The sequence below is a fragment of the Salvelinus alpinus genome, chromosome 23 (assembly GCF_045679555.1).
Source record: "Salvelinus alpinus chromosome 23, SLU_Salpinus.1, whole genome shotgun sequence".
Taxonomy (NCBI): Eukaryota; Metazoa; Chordata; class Actinopteri; order Salmoniformes; family Salmonidae; genus Salvelinus; species Salvelinus alpinus.
Window position 1 is genome coordinate 19,397,938 of NC_092108.1, and position 20,677 is coordinate 19,418,614.

A 20,677-nucleotide genomic window follows, 5' to 3' on the forward strand; every position below is an offset into this window, starting at 1 on the left:
GTATTTCCTTTTTTTGTTTTTAATACATTTGCCAGAAAAAAATAAAACCTGTTTTTGCTTGGTCATTATGGGGTGTATTTTGTGTAGATTGAGGATTTATTTTTATTTAATCCATTTTAGAATAACGCTGTAACGTAACAAAATGTGGAAAAAGTTAAGTGGTCTGAATACTTTCCAAATGCACTGTATATTTCCTTATTGAAGCAATGCAATTAGAACAATACTGAATGCAAACATGTTCAACATATTTAGCAAATATGGGGCAGGCTATTTAACAAATTAGTGTAACGGCTTTCTTCTGTGGAAGAAAGAGCGGACCAAAGCGCAGCGTGATTAGTGTTCATCTTGATTTAATGAAACTCAAAAAACTGAACACTACAAATTACAAAAAAACAACAAATGTGAAAAACCGAAACAGTTCTGTCTGGTGCATACACACAAAGACTGAAGACAACCACCCACAAAACCCAACACAAAACAGGCTACCTAAATATGGTTCCCAATCAGAGACAATGACTAACACCTGCCTCTGATTGAGAACCACATCAGGCCAAACACAGAAACGGGAAAACTAGACACACAACATAGAATGCCCACTCAGCTCACATCCTGACCGACACTAAAACAAAGAAAACACAAAAGAACTATGGTCAGAACGTGACAATTAGGCTATAGGCCTAACGGACTAACATTGAAATTGGAGTTGATGACAATGCAATACATAAAAGACTGTAAATACACAACTTGAAGCTACCACAATGGTGTAGTAGAGGGTGTACGCATACGCCATATACCTACTTATTTTGCAGTAGTGATAGCATATACTCTCTTCTTAATCCCCACAATGCGTATCAGTGTAGTGGAGGTAAACACTGTATCAATTAATAGGCTAAGGCTGATGGAACAGATCAGAATGTTTAGCTTAAAATGTTGATAAACTATTATTTATTCACATTTTAGGAGCAGCAATGGAAATATCCGTTTGAAATTTAGAAAGAGAGGAGATCTAAAGATGCAACAACTATCATGGGTTGCTAAAATGACAAGGATAATGCCTTTGTCTGCTAGACAATGAAAGAAGGTTTAAAGAAAACCAATAGAACAGGAGAACGCATATGAGGAAGTCTTTATAAAATAATTTCCTCCATGTTTCTATGGTCGGATTTTGGCTATAGGCTACTTTGAAGCAAGGGAAGACATGTCTCATAATATGAATTAAAATGTCCAGGTTTCAAACAACTAAGAAACAGGAAAAATATAACGATGCTAATAATAGGCCTAACTGTCATCTGGTAGATGAAAAGGCTTTCCCAAAAACCTTTGTCGAGGTAATTTCCTGTATTACTCAATAAAGAGAGAGAGAGAGCCAACCACACACTAGTCAGAGTTAAATTATATATTCCATCTTTAATATATATACAAGCTTCATTCACCAAAGCCCTTTAATGACTCTCAGATCAATTCAGTGTCTATAAATGAATTCTCTGAGAGTGCTTACAAAACAATTCTTAGTTTCATTTATAGCCAAGATACACCCCTCTCAACTTACAAAGAATCCTTTACCCGAAAGAGGAGTATCCTATCACTAGACAGCATCAGCTATAAATCATCTGTCAGTTTGATCTCCCAAGACAAGGTTTCAATCTCATGCTTGATACTTCACTGTCTACCAAAACATTACCTCATCCAATGGCATATATCAATTGACATTTCTAGATACTCCCAAACCTGGACAAACTCAAAATCAGACAGTGAGCCTCTTAGGTCAAATACTAGGTCAAGATAAGGGCAACCTCAGAGGGGAAATACAATGGTTCCAAACACTGCCAAACTCCTTCCCCCTATGAGAAAAGTAGGGAGTGACTGGCGTACAGACATTGTATGAGATAACTAACTGGTTCCCCATTAATAACGCCATCCCGTCACATGGTTTAAGATTATAGTTACAGACACATTCATAAGAAAACAACGTTCCATTCTGTCCTCCTCCCCTTCTGATATTCTACATAGCACCACATGGTTTAACATATACATTGACATATGAAGACAAGCCTGACCTCTCCCCTCTCTGGCCCCAAGTTACTAATCCCTAGCTCAGAAGATTCTAATGACAAGTATCTCACAAGCATATGATGAAAATAACATCTTATCTATCTATGTTACTTAGCTAAATCTGATTCTGCCATGACACCTTCTCAATTAAATGTTAACTAGCTACCAAAGCCTTTTGCAAACTCAATATTATGTGCAGGCACATGCATGGAAAAAGTACTCAATCGTCATACTTGCGTAAAAGTAAAGATCTTAATAGGAGCGCTATTTTCACTTTGGGAAAAAATAGTGCCCAAATTAAACGGCCTCGTACTCTGTTCTAGATCATATGATATGCATATTATTATTACTATTGGATAGAAAACACTCTGAAGTTTCTAAAACTGTTTGAATTATATCTGTGAGTAAAACAGAACTCATTTGGCAGGCAAACTGTCACGTTCCTGACCTTATTTTCCTTTGTTTAACTTTGTTTAGTTGGTCAGGACGTGAGCTGGGTGGGCATTCTATGTTTTGTGTTTCTATGTTGGGTTCAATGTCTTGCCTGATATGGTTCTCAATTAGGGGCAGGTGTTATACGTTTCCTCTGATTGAGAACCATATTAAGGTAGGCTGTTCTCACTGTTTGTTTGTGTGTGTTTGTCTTCTGTGTCTGTTTATGTACCACACGGGACTGTTTCGTTTGTTTAGTCTGTTCCTGTTCGTGCGTTCTTCGTGTTATATTGTAAGTTCACATGTTCAGGTCTGTCTACGTCGTTTTGTTGTTTTGTAGTTATTCAAGTGTGCTTCATGTTCGTCTTGTTTAATAAATTCATTATGTCTTCACAACACGCTGCGTTTTGGTCCGATCCATGCTCCTCCTCAGACGAGGAGGAGAACAATCGTTACACAAACTTCCAAACAGGAAGTGAAAATTCTGAAATGGGTCTCTGTGAAGGGCTTCGCCTATTCAATTGCCTTGTATTTATGGATATGTATGTTATGATATGTATGCACTTCATACGCCTTCCACTAGATGTCAACAGGCAGTAGAACGTTGAATGAGGTGTCTAGCCTGATGTGGGACCGAATGAGAGCTTTTGGAGTGACAGGTCAGCCATATTGGCAGTATTTTGCTACGCACCTGGGTGCACCATATCGTTGTCTGCAATGTCTTAGGTAGACACAAAGAAATGCTCCGTCTGGGACGTTATTGGATACATACGAGAAAAACAGCCTAAAGATGGATTCTCAACTGAGTTTGACCAGTTTATTCGACTTTTATTATGACTTTTTGAATTTTTCGTTCCATGCGTCAAACTTTCATGGACACGTGAGCTCCACTATGCTAGCCAAAGTTGCTAATTCTAAAACAAAACAACGATTTATTGTGGAACAAGGATTCCTGGCACTGCATTCTGATGAAAGTTCATCAAAGGTAAGAGAATATTTATGATATTTCATATTTTTGTTGAATATGTTGACTCCAACATTGCGGAGAATGGCTGAGCGCTCTCTCAGATTATTGTATGCTGTGCTTTTTACTAAAGTAATTTTTTAAAATCTAACACAGTGGTTGCATTAAGAACCAGTGTATCTTTAATTATATGTCCAACATGTATTTTTCAGCAAAGTTTATGATGAGTTTTTCAGTTAGATTACGTGACTCTCTAAAATTTCTCCGGACAATTTGGAGCATTTTTGCGCCATGTTCACAATGTAAAACCAGGATTTGTAGCTGTAAATATGCACATTTTCGAACAAAACATAAATGTATTGTATAACATGATGTTATAAGACTGTCATCTGATGAAGTTGTTCAAAGGTTAGTGATTATTTCTATCTCTATTTGAGGGTTTTGTGAAAGCTATCTTTGCTGTGAAAAAATGGCTGTGTTTTTTTGGATATGGTGGTGAGCTAACATAAATATATGTTGTGTTTTCGCTGTAAAACATTTTAAAAATCGGACATGTTGGCTGGATTCACAAGATGTTTATCTTTCATTTGCTGTATTGGACTTGTGATTTCATGAAATTATATTATATGATATTCCCTGTGGCGCTAGGCTAGGCTATGCTAGTCAGCGTTTCTGATGAGGAGGATCCCAGATCCGGGAGGGGGGGTCGGTAGAGGTTTAATAGAAAATGACTCAAGTAAAAGTGAAAGTCACCCAGTAAAATACCACTTGAGTAAAAGACTAAAAGTATTTGGTTTTAAATGTACTTAAGTATCAAAAGTAAAAGTATAACCCATTACAAATTCCATATATTAAGCAAACCAGATGGCACAAATTGCTTTTTCATTTTTTGACAGATAGCCAGCGGCACGCTCCAACACTCAGACATAATTTATAAACAAGGCCTTTATGTTTAGTGAATCTGCCAGGTCAGAGGCAGTAGGGATGACCAGGGATGTTCTCTTGATAAGTGTGTGAATTGGACTATTTTCCTGTCAAAATGTAACAAGTTATTTTGGGTGTCAGGGAAAATGTATGGAGTAAAAAGTACAATACCACAAAAAAATAAAGTAAAAATACTTTTTAGTACTACTTTACACCACTGGCAGAGCACATGTCCCTTTGCCATTCCAGTCTCCAAAATGCACTTTTCGGATTGTGGTATAATTTCCACTAAACTGTTAAATTGTTTGTCTACATTTTTTGTCATTGTTGTTCTGAACCCACTGCCAGCAGTTAAATTCCGTCGTAGTTAAATTCTCATCTATGCTTCAGAAGCAAAACATGTGTCTTGATTGTTGAACAAAGTCCAGTCATCAGCATTCGTGCGCAAAGGCAGGCTCACATTTTGCGTTATATGACCACGTATCCTCCCTGACCAACCTCCCTTCTTTCGTTTCTGTCTTAAGAAAGTATACCAAACATAACATATCATAGGAATTGGAGGGACACAAAAAACATCTACTCAGAGCAACCAGGCTGAATATTTATGTATTACTCAGTTTACAAAACCGTAGTTAAATAAACACCACTGTATAAGTTATACTGCACATTGTCGAAGAAAAGTTTCAAATTATGTCACACTGTGAGATTATAATGAGGTTAAAAGTATTTGTTGCACTTTGCACAATTATTTTGCACTATGATAAGGTTTCACTTGTTTTATTTTGAAACCATACAATGCTGGCTTAAAGAACAAGTTAGCTTTTCTTTTTTTTAACCTAATCTCACATTTTCTTTATGTAAATGGCATGTTATATAAGTGTCCAGAACCTTTTATTTTTTTATTTTTTTAGCAATTTCACTTGGTTTTGAGAAACTTAGCCCACCAGCGATAGACTTCCTCAGGCTTGTTCTGCGGTGCCGGTTCACAGATAAAACATGATCAAAGGCTCCAAAAACACAACATTTCATCCTTTTAGAACCGTCAATGCACTCAGTATAGTGATGTAGGTGTTGTACACATGAAATTGTGTCCTTCTGAACTTTATCTGCAATGTTATATTCCATTTTGTTGGAAGGAGCGGTACTTTTCCTTGTGCGAGCATGAGAGAGCTTTCTCATACCCATTGTGTTTATAGATAGCATGTGCATGCTCGCTCACGGAAAGTATCGCCAGTATTACTCTCTGGTGGGGTGTCTGGGCACTTCTATAACATGCCATTTACATCAAAAATAGAGATTTGGTTAAAAAAAGCTAACTTGTCCCTTAAGGTTGCATTTGGGCCTATTTTAATTATAGTTTATTCAGATGTTAAATGCACCACCAAAAGCTTAGGTAAATGTTTGCCCAATAGGTTTGAGTTATGATGAAGTAAGACAGTTATACTGCATAAGCTCATGGGAGACTTATGTTGTATTTTTCAAGAATCAAAGTATTGATTGAAATGACCATCAAGCAGCAGAAAATATCACAGGTTGTACCTCTTTGGCCGTTATCAAACAACCTCAGTTGACAATTAACAATTTGTTATTTGACATGATCAGTCTGAAACACAGTCGTTAAAACTATATTTTTCTGTTTGCAGGTGTATGTGTAGCAGAACCTGTAGAAATTACTGTTGTGAAGAACTTCTATGTGGACCTGCGCCTACCATACTCTGTTGTAAACAGAGAGCAAGTGCAGATCAAAGTAGTTATACACAACTATGATGAAGAGTCTCAAAAGGTAGATGTCTTGTTTGAAGTCACTTGATCAGTAAGGCAGTCACTTTAGGCCGATGACATATATAGTCATCGGCCTATAGTAAGTGACTGCCTTACTATATATATGAATGGACAAAGCCATCAATCACGTGACACCATTCATTCCTATGTGAAGACTCAATAGCACATTGAAGCCAAATTAATTCGGTTAAGGTTAAGATGGCGACAACATACCCAGTTTGACCTACTCCAGGAAGTGATGTTGCAGGCCATCTCAGTGCTGCCTCCTCTCATTGAGTAACTCAAGTTGAAGGCCGACTGGGATCATGCAGAATGCCATTATCAACTGAATGATCCTTATAACTTCTGTATGTGATTTAAAAACAATAAGTTCAAGGACATACATCTTGTGTATTAGAAGCCATTATTGGTACCATCATTGTCTTCAATTTCTATTTTTACACAGATTGTCATTTTTCCATTCACTATAATGGGGGATCCTATTTACTGCAAACAAGGCCTGCAGTACTGCGGTCGGCGTTGAACTTCCGTGGCTTCAATGAGAGGGGACATTCTCCCCTGCTTTAGGCACAACTAAAATAACTTCTCCTTATCTCTATTTGTAGGTCACAGTTTTGTTAAAGTCCAGTGAGGATCTGTGCACAGCAACGAATTACAGAGGATCCTACAGGCAAATAATTAATGTGGACAAAAAGTCACAGAAAGTCCTGTACGTCACTGTCATTCCCATGAAACCAGGCAAACATCAAATCACTGTAACGGCCCGGAGCGAGTATTATAGAGATGGCATAGAGAAACAACTTCTTGTTGTGGTGAGGCTGCCTGCACCTGCTCGTGATGCTCACAGTTTAGTTGATGACACATAAAATGTTTCTTTAAAATGTTTCTCTCTCTCCTTGTTTCTTCTCATATCATAGCCAGAAGGAGTGGAGAAGGCCAAACTAGAGGAAAGGATGTTGCAACCAGATTTTATGAATGGTTTGGACCAAAACAGCTGTTTACCCTCCATTAGATCTTAAAAAATAACATGGCTTAAAGGAGTGGTTCAGAACTTTACAACTTGATGTTAGATGGTTCCTCACCTTGAAAGTATTCTATGGGCGAGAGAAACTGTAATCCATGGTTCAGCTTACTTTAAACAGCCACTACAAAATTCAGCTAACTTCAGCCACTACAAACTAACAATCAATGGAAGTATGGCCAATGTATGTTTTTACATTAAAATGGCCATATCACCTGTAAGTAAGATCAAACCAAATATTGAGTTGATTTCAGGCGATTTGTTCTGAGAGAAAAAAACATGCTCAAATGCCTCCATCACATCCATTGATTGTTAGCTTGTGGTGACTAAATTTAACTGAAGTTTGAAGTGGCCATTTAAAGAAAACCGAACTATGGATTACAGTTTCTCCTGGCCCATAGAATACTTTCAGGTTGAGGCTCCATCTAACATCAAGTTATAAAATCCTGAACCACTCCTTTCAAATGTATTAAGGCCATTGTCGAGAATGTGCCAGAATGTCCTCCTGAGATTACACAGAGGCCTAAATCTATGATATCAACAACATTGGTTAATATTATGTAGGTGTGAACATATAATTGGTTATTTTTGTGTTGTTCCCTCTCAAATGAAACAGGGAAGCAGACAGGAGAAGTTTACATTAACCTGAAGAACATGCTTCCAGACACAGTGTCAAGTACTTACATCACTTTAGAAGGTATCCTCAACCTAACAGATTGCTTATTCTAATAATAATAATAAAAGTGTGTTGTGACTAATATATATTTAAAAGAAAACATTAATGAAACAATCCAATGTTTTTTGATGTTTTGCTGTCAGTGTGTAGCCTGGTGGAACCAGCCTCATCGCTGAGTTTACCATTCTGTTTCACTTCGTGTATCAGTCTGGCCTTCCTCCAATAGATGGGTATTTGGAATAATTACCAGTCAAAACACCATCCTCTCAGAAGCAAAGGGTGGGTTTAGGACAAAATGCTACGTGGCCAAACACTGTGCTTTGAATTAGGCCGTCCTCTGATTGGTTGATGGTGATCCAATTGCAGACAAGTTCGTTTTAAATAATGCCCCTCATTACAGACGTTGGCTCAAAACAGAAGTAGGCCAGACTGATATGTGAAGTGAAATAGTGGTGAAATACAACCAAATCAAATTGAATTTGTCACATGCGCCGAATCCAACAGGTGAAATGCTTACTTACAAGCCCTTAACCAACAATGCACTTTTAAGAAAATACCAACAACAAAAAAAGTAAGAGATAAGAATAACAAATAATTAAAGAGCAGCAGTAAATAACAATAGGGTGTCTATATACAGGGGGTACTGGTACAGAGTCGAGGTCAATGTGCAGGGGCACCGGTGTCGAGGTAATTGAGGAAATATGTACATGTAGGTAGAGTTATAAAAGTGACTATGCATAGATAATAACATAGAGTAGTAGCAATGTTACAGAGGGGGGGCAATGCAAATAGTCTGGGTAGCCATTTGATTAGCTGTTCAGGAGTCTTATGACTTGTGGGTAGAAGCTATTTATGAGCCTGTTGGACCTAGACTTGGCGCTCCGGTACCGCTTGCCGTACGGTAGCAGAGAGAACAGTCTGACTAGGGTGGCTGGAGTCTTTGACAATTTGTAGGGCCTTCCTCTGACACCGCCTGGAATGGAGGTCCTGGATGGCAGGAAGCTTGGCCCCATTTCCACTAAATCTCTGTTTCCTTTTCCAGCGAATCACAGGGACCTGGGCCTGGTCGGGTGTCCGTAGTAGTATATCCCTCCCGTCCGACTTGTTGAAGAAGAACTTTTTGTCCAGTTTGAGGAGAGAAATGGCAGTTCTGATGTCCAGAAGCTCTTTTCGGTCATAAGAGACGGTAGCAACAACATTATGTACAAAATAAGTTAAGACTAACGCGAAAAAACAAACAAAATAGCATGGTTAGTTGAGAGCCGATAAGATGGCAGCCCTCCCCTCCGGCGCCATCGTTAACGCAGCGATCTGTCTGGTTCTACCAGGCCCAGTGTACATATGACAAAATAATGTACATGTGGGCTAATAAGCATAATCCGGTATAGGCTGCATATATCGGGGGAACCTGATCAATTGATTACAATTTTGTAGCTAGTGTAAACGATGTAAAATGGCTAGCTAGTTAGCGGTGGTGCGCGCTAATAGCGTTTCAATCGGTGACGTCACTCGCTCTGAGACCTTGAAGTAGTTGTTCCCCTTGCTCTAGAAGGGCCGGCTTTTGTGGTGCGATGGGTAACGATGCTTCGTGGGTGTCAGTTGTTGATGTGTGCAGAGGGTCCCTGGTTTGAGCCCAGGTAGGGGCGAGGAGAGGGACGGAAGCTATGCTGTTACACTAGCATGAACGGTGTCAAATAGATTACAGTATTTGGAATTTGCCTTTCTAAAATAAGAAAACACACAAGTTTAAAATGTTGTCTTGGATTAGGGGACTCCTTGGCAGATACAGTAATCAACTCCATTGGTGGCGCAGTACTGAGTAAACTCATTAAGATGCCAGGTGGCTGTGTAGAGCAGAACCTGGTTTCAATGACTGCCCCCATCATCGCCACACACTACCTGGATCACGCCAATGCCTGGGAGGAGGTGGGAGTGGAGAGGAGAGCTGAGGCCCTTAAATATGTAGATCAAGGTAAGTATACTGTACCATAGAGGCATCACCTGCTTTCTTTGGTGGACATGTGTACATGTTATACCCCTGAAAGGAGGAAATATATAAATAAATCACACGGAGATGTAGCTTCGGCTTCAAGCCACTTGTAATGAGTGAGCTGGGAAGCCCCGTGCGCCCCTATAGGAATTCCTAGGTATAACCAATCGAACTCAGATCAGACATCAATTGAGTACACAGATGTTATTATCAACATTCAGATAAAGGAATAGCTTATTACTTACTTATTGTTATTATTAAGGCACTTTTAATTGTATCACATATAATCAAATGTCGTCCTTTTCTCTTTCTCCAAATTTCACCCCCACTCATGTTGTTTTCCGTAGGCTATCAAAACCACCTTGGTTACAGAAACTCTGATGACACTTATTCTACATATACAAATGTCAGAATACCAAGCACATGGTAAGTGAATTTATCTGTTTCTCATGAATCTCAGTTTCGTCCCACTGGGCCTCGTTTGTCATTGGTGTATGCAGTTGCATGAATGGTTGTGTATCATTGTAGATTGTCTACATGCTCATCAGGTCTCAGATGGCTTTACCTGCATTATGGTGGTTAGTTACAATTGTTAAACACATCATCTTTCTTTTGTGAAACAGAGAGCCACACATCAGCTTTCTGATTCCTAAACTTATGAAAATCAACCCTATGGATAATCACATTTTAAAACGACACGATTTTCAAGTTTTTCAGTTATTTTAAGAATGTTCATACAATACAATTTAGTTCTCAAATTTAAGCTCATACAAACTGAGCCACACAGGACTGCTTACATCAGACTTACTGTATGATATGACTCGTCAGGTTCCAGAATAGACAATACTGTGTCTTGGTCCCCAGGGTGACAGCTTACACTGCCAAGGTGTTTGCAATGGTGTATATGTTTGGGAACGTGGAGGATAATAGAGTGTGCAAACCTTTGGAGTTCCTTGTAAAAAAACAGAACTCTGCAGGAATTTTTCAAGAAGACGCTCCAATCACTAGTCAGAAGCTCACAGTAAAGTTGTTTATCTCATTTATACTTTTTGTCCACTATTAGAAATATAAAACATAAAATCATGTCAAGCAAACATGTTTGGTAAATCCCTTTGAAATGTACTATTTGTCCTGTAGACTTTTGTATATTTCAGGTTATGTAAGCACAAGTTGGGTAAAAAATATTTTACTATGTTCAAAGCTATAATTTCCTTGACTAAAATCTAGTTCTTCCATCTCCACTCAGGGAGCGATATATGAGGAAGGCGATGTGGCAACAACTGCTTTTGTTCTGATAGCCATGCAAGAGACCCTCGGGATCTGTAAGGATAGAGTCATGGTAAATTAAGATAAATAACTTTAAGGTGATGCATGGTTGATGGTTTCAGTGAAGACTAGTGTGCTGCTCAGTAATGTGGACCTCTATTCTGCGATGAGTATGGAATTGTGTTTATTGTTACAGTGTTAAGATTAAGGGGTCAAACTGTTAACAAATTATTAGTCTCATTACGGTGTCATTCTTCTCCTGTGTGTGTGTGTTTCTCATAGGGCCTAGATGGAGCCATGAAGAAAGCCTCAGATTACATATTTAATGCACTTCATGCTCAATCCAGTCCCTACTCTGTAGCCATATCTTCCTATGCCCTGGCACTGACTAAAAAAGATGAATGGAAAGATAAACTCTTAAAAGAATTAGATAGAACAAGCACAGGTAATTTGTTCAGTGCTAATGATATTGTGTTTCTTTCATCCATTGTTTCCCCCAGTTATCTCTTAAAGCCATTTTATTGTGTTCTCAAAATACTGAGTGTACAAAACATTAGGAATACCTGTGTAGGCCGTCATTGTAAATAAGAATTTGTTCTTAACTGACTTGCCTAGTTAAAGAAAGGTAAAAAATAAATAATAATAATTCCATGACCAGGTGAATGCTATGATCCCTTATTGATGTCACTTGTTCAATCCATTTCAATCAGTGGTTAAAGAAGGATTTTTAAGCCTTGAGGCAATTGAGACATGGATTGTGTATGTGAGCCATTCAGAGGGCAAGACAAAAGATTTAAGTGCCCCTGAACAGGGTGTGGTAGTAGGTGCCACGTGCACCAGTTTGAGTGTGTCTAGAACTGCAACGCTGCTGTTTTTTTCAGGCTCAACCGTTTCCTGTGTGTATCAAGAATGGTCCACCACCCAAAGGACATCCAGCCAACATGACACAACTGTGGGAAGCATTGGAGTCAACATGGTCCAGCATCCCTGTGGAACGCTTTCGACAACTTGTAGTCCACGCCACGTTGAATTTAAGCTGTTTTGAGGGTCAAACGGGGTGCAGCTCAATATTAGGAATATTAATTGTATTAGTCTTGTCTGTTAGTCTTATTAGTAATGTATTTTAGTCTTATTAGTCTTGTCTGTAATGTCTTTTCTTTTTTGTTATGTGTCGGACCCCAGTAAGACTAGCTGCCGCCATTGGCGTCGGCTATTTATTTATTTTTAATTTAACCTTTGTATAACTAGGCAAGTAAGTTAAGAACAAATTCTTATTTACAATGAGGCCTACACCGGCCAAACACGGACGACGCTGGGCCAATTATGCGCCTCCCAATCAGGGCCGGTTGTGATACAGCATGGATTCGAACCAGGATGTCTGTGGTGACGCCTCTAGCATTGAGATGCAGTGTCTTAGACTACTGCGCCACTCGGGAGCCCAATAATGGGGATCCTTAAACATCAAATTCTTATTTCTTTGACATTAAATCTCTCTCTGTTAGTTATTTTTCCTGTATCTATCAGACTTTCACCCTGTACCTCTCTCTATCCATCTTTCCTCAGAGGGCACTCATTGGGGTGAAAATAATGATAAAGGGGTGGAGGCAACAGGGTATGCACTTTCAGCCCTCGTGACACTGGGTGAGCTTAAGAGATCAGAGGCTGTGAGTGACTGGCTGGTGGCCAAGAGTCGAGCAAATGGACAATTTGGGAACACACAGGTAACAACACAATATAGACAGAAAATGGTACTACTCATGGAAGTAAACACAGTCTGTCATTTCAATGGTTTACGCTCTTGTCTCCCTCCCCCTCATCCCCACCCCACTCCCTTCTATCCCCTCTACTTGCTTTATGTTTCTCTCTCCAGTGCACCATAGTGGTGTTCCAGGCCCTTTCTCTGTTCCAAAAACAGAAGCCTGCCCCACCGGGTAATGACATAAGTGTAAGCCTGTCTGTCAGAAGCCCTGTCCGCACGAGCCAAAGCAACTCTATCAAATGGAATTTAGACCAGAGATCCAAGTTTATGTCACGATCTGAAAAGGTGAGTTACATTGGACTAGCAAACCAATTTGAACAACACAGGCAAATATGGTGTAGTGGCTTTTGATTGTAGTGGCTTTATTTCATATGCACTTGATTACTGCAGATATCACAGCTGACGGATTTCACTTTTGAAGCAAAGGGGTCAGGGAAAGCAAAATTAAAGGTGTGTGGATCATTCCAGCTGTATTTGGATATTTGTGCAGAATAAACATTTCAGTTAATGTAGTATACTTGATGCGTTTGAATATTCTTCCCAAACTCATGATAAAATTATATCTACGACATACTGTAAGAATTCTGATACTGTCATCATTGTGCTCTTTTCAGGTCCTGACAACATACTACGCCATGCTTGTGAAAGAGCAGTCAGTTTGCAAAGGATTTAACATGAGCCATTCAATAGAAAAGATCCGTATGTTCCTGTTTTTCTGAAGAATAGCTTACTCAACCCCTTTTGTCCAAGTGTCTTTATGTTATCGCTGTTTTTTGATCATATCATATTTTAATTACAACCCTTTTTTTGCCAGTGCACTTTGGATGTAACTGCTCTGTTTGTTGCAGATGAAGCAAAGGCTCCAGAGGGTGTTGTCGGTGTCTACAAACTGACCATATGTGTTAGGTGAGAACTAAGGGAAGTTACAGTATACTGTACGTACATGTGGATGATATGATCCTGTTATGTTAGCAGACAGTAGAGAGCAGACAGTAGAGAGGAAAACTACATAATTACACATTTATCTGCAGCTACATAGAACATACAGGAAACCTCTCATAGATTGAGAACACAGATATTTGAGGATCTCAGATGTTCCCTTGTTGTTCCCTTGTGCATATGCTTACAGTATGTATTGTGGTAGAAGTTTTGGAAGTGACTGATGGGTATAGAAGTACTATATGTAAATGTATTTACAGTAGTGTTGGTGGTGTGGAAGATCTGAATTAACATATTAAATATGTATCTCTCTCTCTAAATGTAGGCCTCTTGAAGGGACCTCCAACAAGATGACCATTCTGGATGTATCTCTTCCTTCAGGTTTTGTGCCTGACTATACAAGTCTTAATGAGGTACAGTCATCAAAACAAAGTAGCAGTATGTAGAAAGTATCCTTTTCATGTATCTATTATTAGTATCTATTATTATTTGACCATGCTGGTCATTTATGAACATTTGAACATCTTGGCCATGTTCTGTTATAATCTCCACCCGGCACAGCCAGAAGAGGACTGGCCACCCCTCATAGCCTGGTTCCTCTCTAGGTTTCTTCCTAGGTTTTGGCCTTTCTAGGGAGTTTTTCCTAGCCACCGTGCTTCTACACCTGCATTGCTTGCTGTTTGGGGTTTTAGGCTGGGTTTCTGTACAGCACTTTGAGATATCAGCTGATGTACGAAGGCCTATATGAATACATTTGATTTGATACACTATACAGAATAAAATGATATACTCCTTCACTAATTGATCATTGAACTCTGAGCTACAGAACATTCCATATTTTTCTGTGTTTGTAGTTGTTGTCTCGCAAGGACAAGTTGATTCACTTCTACCAACTGGACAAGGAGCTTTCTGATAAAGGATCGCTCATTATTCACATATACGATGTAAGTAATTGGGAAACCTATTGAGAACACTGGCAGAGATAGAGACTAAGGGGCATTCTAAGTTAGATAAAAAACTGAAGAAACAATTTCTTTTTTTAAACAACCTGCATTAGAACTACAACAACTAAGAAAGCACCATAGAGCATTATGGATGTAAAAATGTGATTTATTGGCATGCAAATTGGAAGGTACAGGTTACTTGACCAGGAAAAACACTGGGCCCTAAGGTAAGACAAGTTTTTCCTGACCATGTAAACTGATCAGTCGAAGACTTTGTGTCATAACCATAGCCTATACACTGAGTGTACAAAACATTATAAACACCTGCTCTTTCCATGACAGCCTGACCAGGTGAAAGCTATGATCCCTTATTGGTCACTTGTTAAATCCTCTTCAATCAGTGTAGATGAAGGGGAGGAGACAGGTTAAAGAAGGATTTTTAAGCCTTGAGACAATATTAGGAAGGTGTTCTTAATGTTTTGTACAGTGAGTGTATGCCTTTTTTTCCATTCTCTTCAGCTATCTCCTAGTCCTAACTCTGATTACTGCGTACCAGTGACTCTGTATCAAGAATTTACTGTGCGCCTCCTACAGCCTTCTTCAATTAAGGTGTATTCCTATTACCAATCAGGTAAGATCCTTTCAATGTACGGGTTGTCCTTGGTTCGGCCCACCATTGATTTGAGAGTTCAACACAACTGTTTCAAAAAATGCTCTGAATTTCTATTTGAAGTTCTTGTGTCCAACCACTTATGTATCTTTATATTCCCAGTTTTTTAAAATAAAAACACTAAGTTGACTGTGTGCCCCACCAGTCAAAAACCTGGCATGTGCTGCTACTTTCCACCGCACTGATAGGGGACATTTGAATCCCCTGGAATTTATGTAAAAAAATCTTTATTTACAACATCGTGTCAACATTTGAGTCTGATGTAAAATTTAGACTGTACAATTATTAAAGGTGCACTGTGCAGAAATCGCTCTGCCATTTCCTGGTTGCTAAAATTGTAATAGTTTGCCTAATTTCTGTTTATGTGACAAAATATGTAAGTATAGTGTAGAGAATCATTGTACCATCTAAATCATCTTAACCTCTGTGAAATATATTTTCCATAACCAAAAATATTGTTTTTTCAACTGTTTAAAGCTGGTGTAAAAAAACGAATTTGGTTGGGTCGCCCAAAAAAGTTACATATTGTAACGTCAATAAAACGCTTTCACAGCAACAGATATGGAACCCGAACAATATTGACGGAATGATATTCCTCTGTGTTTCAGAAAAGAGCTGCACCAGATTCTACAGCCCCTTTAAGAATAGCACAGACGAGGACATTATCTGTAGCAAGAATGGTTGCGCGTGCATTGACAGTAAGACGCTTTTTTCATACCACCATATATTGGTGGATATTTCAGGGATGTACTGTAAGATAACTATTGAATGGCCATTGTTTAGCTTTACAACTGTACACAATTAAATTAGCAACATAATTGTTTACATTTATTTTATTTAACCTTTATTTAACTAGGAAAGTCAGTTAAGAACAAATTCTTATTTACAATGACGGCCTACCCCGGCCAAATCCTAACATGGACGATGCTGGGCCAATTGTGTGCCGCCCTATGGGACTCCCAATCATGGCCGGTTGTGATACAGCCTGGAATTGAACCAGGGTCTGTTGTGACGCCTCTAACACTGAGATGCAGTGCCTTAGATCGCTGCGCCACTCGGGAGCCCAAATCATTACTACTAACAATTTTTTGCAGCCATGCATTATTTTTATAGTTTCATAAATTTCACGATGGTAATTCTTTTGCTTTTGTAGTATGCACATGTACTATGTTTTCACTTCATGTTTAGCATCTCTGCCTAAGCTTGACTTTTATGTTGCCTGCTTGCCAGTTCTCTTAAGCATTGGGCAACTCTATTGTTTTGTCGCCCCAAGATTGTTTCCAACCTTAATTTTATCTGACAGAAAATTGTCCATCCGTGAAGAAGGCTGAGTCCTTAACAGCTTCTGACCGTGAAGAGGAAGCCTGCGTTTGGACTAACCCTGGTAAAACAGCACTCACATTTCTTTGACTTTCAATCAACCGTTCTGACACATACTACAACCATAGTCGCGGGAAGTAGAAGTACTGATCGTGCTGCAGCACTCCCTGATCATTCAGAATAATTTATAGGAAGAAAAAATATATATATATATTTTATATACAGAAGTAGTGCACTAGGCCTTTACTAGTCCTGTATGAGCGGACCTAAATATCCGTCAGCAGCACAGGGAGAAAATATTCTCAGCAGCAGCAGCACACCCACCCCTAATCATCTTCCCATGGCCATGACTACAATAGAATAGGGATAGCCACAGATGTCTGTTTACCAAAAAAGATTTGGTCAAACCCACTTATTTTCACCCTGTTTTCCGTCTGCAGTTTACAACATTAAAGTAAAACATATTCAAGAGGATGAGAACACCCTGATCAAATATAAAATGGAGATTCAAAAGGCCTATAAACTTGGTAAATACTACAGTTTTTCCCAAAATCATTATTTGTGTTGCCTCGAGAGAATAACAAAGTAAAGAGTGATAGAGGAATCATGTAATGGATATTGCTTATGCTGTCTTACAGGGAATGATTTAAAAGTGGATGTTAAAACGGAGAGAGATTTCTATGCCCACCGCATGTGCCAGACGTCTCTTGGTTTGAAGAAGGATAAATTGTATTTATTCATAGGCAATCCAAAAGACATAATACTGGGTGATGATGGCAGGTTAGGATCACAATTAATCTGTTTGATTTGTTTCTTACATTACATGCCACAGTTCATTTTTAATGAATGATTTGTTTGATTAAACCATTTCTGTTGTTTTTAAGTTATTCTTATATCCTGTCGGGAAACACATGGCTGGAAGAATTTGAATCTGGGGGAGAACAGGCGACATTCCTGAATAAGCTTGAGACTTCTGGCTGCAGCACTTGAACACAGTGGTCCAGTTTGCTGGTTCATCCCACAACTGTGCATGTAGATGACCCACACAGTTAACTTAACTAACTTTGAGACATGATGTTTATCCTATATTGCAAAATAAATGAAAATTAAACTGAAATATCACATTATTATCACAAACATATGTCCTTGTTTTACTTGATCACAATTTATGACATGGTCAGTAGGCTACAAATTATTTTGTTGATCACCTGAATTATCACCTGAAGTCATGTGTCATACACCAGTCAATCCATTTGCACTGTGGGCATCAATCAATATACTGTGTGTAGTTCACAACCTTTTTCAGGATTTTCAACTGCATGAATGGCGAAAGGGCAGGCCAGCAAGGCGAGTTATTCTGCGTTCACGTGCTAGTCAGAACTAAGAAACTGTAGTTATACACGTTCCGCGTTCAACCAGATAGCATGTCGGAAATTTCAGAGTTTCCTGGTTCCGACTAGCAAGTGAACGCGTCATAACTCCAGGTAACTCTGGTCCCTGGAGAATGGCATAGGTTAACCAGCAAACTGATTAAATTAATGGTTGACTCTATATTCAATTGTGAAGGTGTGTAGAAGCTGGCCTAGCAAAGTAGCCTTGTACCATTACACAACCAATGGGAATTTTTCACCTATCACCTATAAAAATAGCGGGGCTATATACAGGGGGTACCGGTACAGAGTCAATGTGCGGGGGCACCGGTGTCGAGGTAATATGTACATGTAGGTAGAGTTATTAAAGTGACTATGCATAGATAATAACAGAGTAGTAGCAGCATTTCAGAGTGGGGTGGGGGGGGGGGGACAATGCAAATAGTCTGGGTAGCCATTTGATTAGCTGTTCAGAAATCCTATGGCTTGGGGGTAGAAGCTATTTAGGAGCCTCTTGGACCTAGACTTGGTGCTCCGGTACCGCTTGCTGTGCGGTAGCAAAGAGAACAGTCTATGACTAGGATGGCTGGAGTCTTTGACAATTTTTAGGACCTTCCTCTGACACCGCCTGGTCCTGGATGCCAGGAAGCTTGGCCACGGTGATGTACTGGGCCATACGCACTACCCTCTGTAGTGCCTTGCAGTCGGAGGCCGAGCAGTTGCCATACCATGCAACCCTTCAGGGTGCTCTCGATGGTGCAACTGGAAAACCTTTTGAGGATCTGAGGACCCATGCCAAATCTTTTCAGTCTCCTGAGGGGGAATAGGTTTTGTCGTGCCCTCTTCACGACTGTCTTGGTGTGCTTGGACCATGTTAGTCTGTTGGTGATGTGGATGCCAAGGAACTTGAAGCTCTACGACAGCCCCGTCGATGAGAATGGGGGTGTGCTCGGTCCTCCTTTTTTCTTGTAGTCTACAATCTTCTCCTTTGTCTTGATCACGTTGAGGGAGAGGTTGTTATCCTTGCACCACACGGTCAGGTCTCTGACCTCCTCCCTATAGGCTGTCTCATCGTTGTCGGTGATCAGGCCTACCACTGTTGTGTCATCAGCAAACTTAATGATGCTGTTGGAGTCGTGCCTGGTCGTGGAATCATGCGTGAACAGGGAGTACAGGAGGGGGCTGAGCACGCACCCCTGAGGGGACCCCGTGTTGAGGATCAACGTGGCGGATGTGTTGTTACCTACCCTTACCACCTGGGGGCGGCCCGTCAGGAAGTCCAGGATCCAGTTGCAGAGGGAGGTGTTTAGTCCCAGGGGCCTTAGCTTACTGATGAGCATTTGAGGGCACTATGGTGTTGAACGCTGAGCTGTAGTCAATGAATAGCATTCTCACATAGGTGTTACTTTTGTCCAAGTGGGAAAGGGTAATGTGGAGTGCAATAGAGATTGCATCATCTGTGGATCTGTTGGTGTGGTATGCAAATTGGAGTTGGTCTAGAGTTTCTGGGATAATGGTGTTAATGTGAGCCATGACCAGCCTTTCAAAGCATTTCATGGCTACAGACGTGATTGCTACGGGTCGATAGTCATTTAGGCAGGTTACCTTAGTGTGCTTGGGCACAGGGACTATGGTGGTCTGCTTGAAATATGTTGGTATTACAGACTCAGACAGGGAGAGGTTGAAAATGTCAGTGGAGACACTTGCGAGTTGGTCAGCGCATGCTCGGAGTACACGTCCTGGTAATCCGTCTGGCCCTGCGGCCCTGGGAATGTTGACCTGTTTGAAAGTCTTACTCACATTGGCTGCAGAGAGCGTGATCACACAGTCATCCGGAACACCTGATGCTCTCATGCATGTTTCAGCGTTACCTAGTTATTTAGCTCGTCTGGTAGGCTTGTGTCACTGGGCAGTTCTCGACTGTGCATCCCTTTGTAGTGTGTAATAGTTTGCAAGCCCTGCCACATCTGATGAGCATCGGAGCCGGTGTAGTACGATTCGATCTTAGTCCTGTATGCTTTGCCTGTTTGATGGTTCGTCGGACGGCATAGCGGGATTTCTTATAAGCTTCCAGGTTAGAGTCCCGCTCCTTGAAAGCGGCAGCTCTACCCTTTAGCTCAGTGTGAATGTTGCCTGTAATCCATGGCTTCTGGGTGGGGAATGTAAACTCAGCAAAAAAAGAAACGTCCCTTTTTCAGGACCCTGTCTTTCAAAGGTAATTTGTAAAAATCCAAATAACTTCACAGATCTTCATTGTAAATGGTTTAAACACTGTTTCCTATGCTTATTCAATGAACCATGAACAATTAATGAACATGCACCTGTGGAATAGACGTTAAGACACTAACAGTTTACAGACGATAGGAAATTAGGACACTAAAGAGGCCTTTCTACTGACTCTGGAAAAACACCAAAAGAAAGATGCCCAGGTTCCTGCTTATCGGCGTGAACATGCCTTAGGCATGCTGCAAGGAGGCATGAGGACTGCAGATGTGGCCAGTGAAATAAATTGCAATGTCCGTACTGTGTATGAGACGCCTAAGACAGCGCTACAGGGAGACAGGACGG

The 20,677-nt window shown here is 40.1% G+C and overlaps 1 protein-coding gene across 3 annotated transcripts in view; it reads left to right on the forward strand.

The window, feature by feature from the left end:
• LOC139550446 (complement C3-like) overlaps positions 1 to 17,876 on the forward strand; it is a 51,383-nt gene extending 33,507 nt beyond the window's left edge. For all 3 annotated transcript variants that reach the window (XM_071361353.1, XM_071361354.1, XM_071361355.1), the window contains 22 exons: positions 6,016 to 6,155; positions 6,760 to 6,966; positions 7,072 to 7,132; positions 7,792 to 7,872; positions 9,620 to 9,823; positions 10,189 to 10,267; positions 10,706 to 10,862; positions 11,088 to 11,180; positions 11,390 to 11,552; positions 12,671 to 12,828; positions 12,978 to 13,151; positions 13,257 to 13,316; positions 13,481 to 13,565; positions 13,715 to 13,772; positions 14,131 to 14,218; positions 14,660 to 14,749; positions 15,269 to 15,380; positions 16,028 to 16,117; positions 16,723 to 16,803; positions 17,180 to 17,266; positions 17,378 to 17,519; positions 17,624 to 17,876. In XM_071361353.1, the coding sequence (XP_071217454.1) occupies positions 6,016 to 6,155; positions 6,760 to 6,966; positions 7,072 to 7,132; positions 7,792 to 7,872; positions 9,620 to 9,823; positions 10,189 to 10,267; positions 10,706 to 10,862; positions 11,088 to 11,180; positions 11,390 to 11,552; positions 12,671 to 12,828; positions 12,978 to 13,151; positions 13,257 to 13,316; positions 13,481 to 13,565; positions 13,715 to 13,772; positions 14,131 to 14,218; positions 14,660 to 14,749; positions 15,269 to 15,380; positions 16,028 to 16,117; positions 16,723 to 16,803; positions 17,180 to 17,266; positions 17,378 to 17,519; positions 17,624 to 17,729 (2,516 nt within the window). In that variant the 3' untranslated portion in view covers positions 17,730 to 17,876. The remainder of the gene's footprint in view (positions 1 to 6,015; positions 6,156 to 6,759; positions 6,967 to 7,071; positions 7,133 to 7,791; positions 7,873 to 9,619; positions 9,824 to 10,188; positions 10,268 to 10,705; positions 10,863 to 11,087; positions 11,181 to 11,389; positions 11,553 to 12,670; positions 12,829 to 12,977; positions 13,152 to 13,256; positions 13,317 to 13,480; positions 13,566 to 13,714; positions 13,773 to 14,130; positions 14,219 to 14,659; positions 14,750 to 15,268; positions 15,381 to 16,027; positions 16,118 to 16,722; positions 16,804 to 17,179; positions 17,267 to 17,377; positions 17,520 to 17,623) is intronic.
• Positions 17,877 to 20,677: the final 2,801 nt, after the last annotated feature.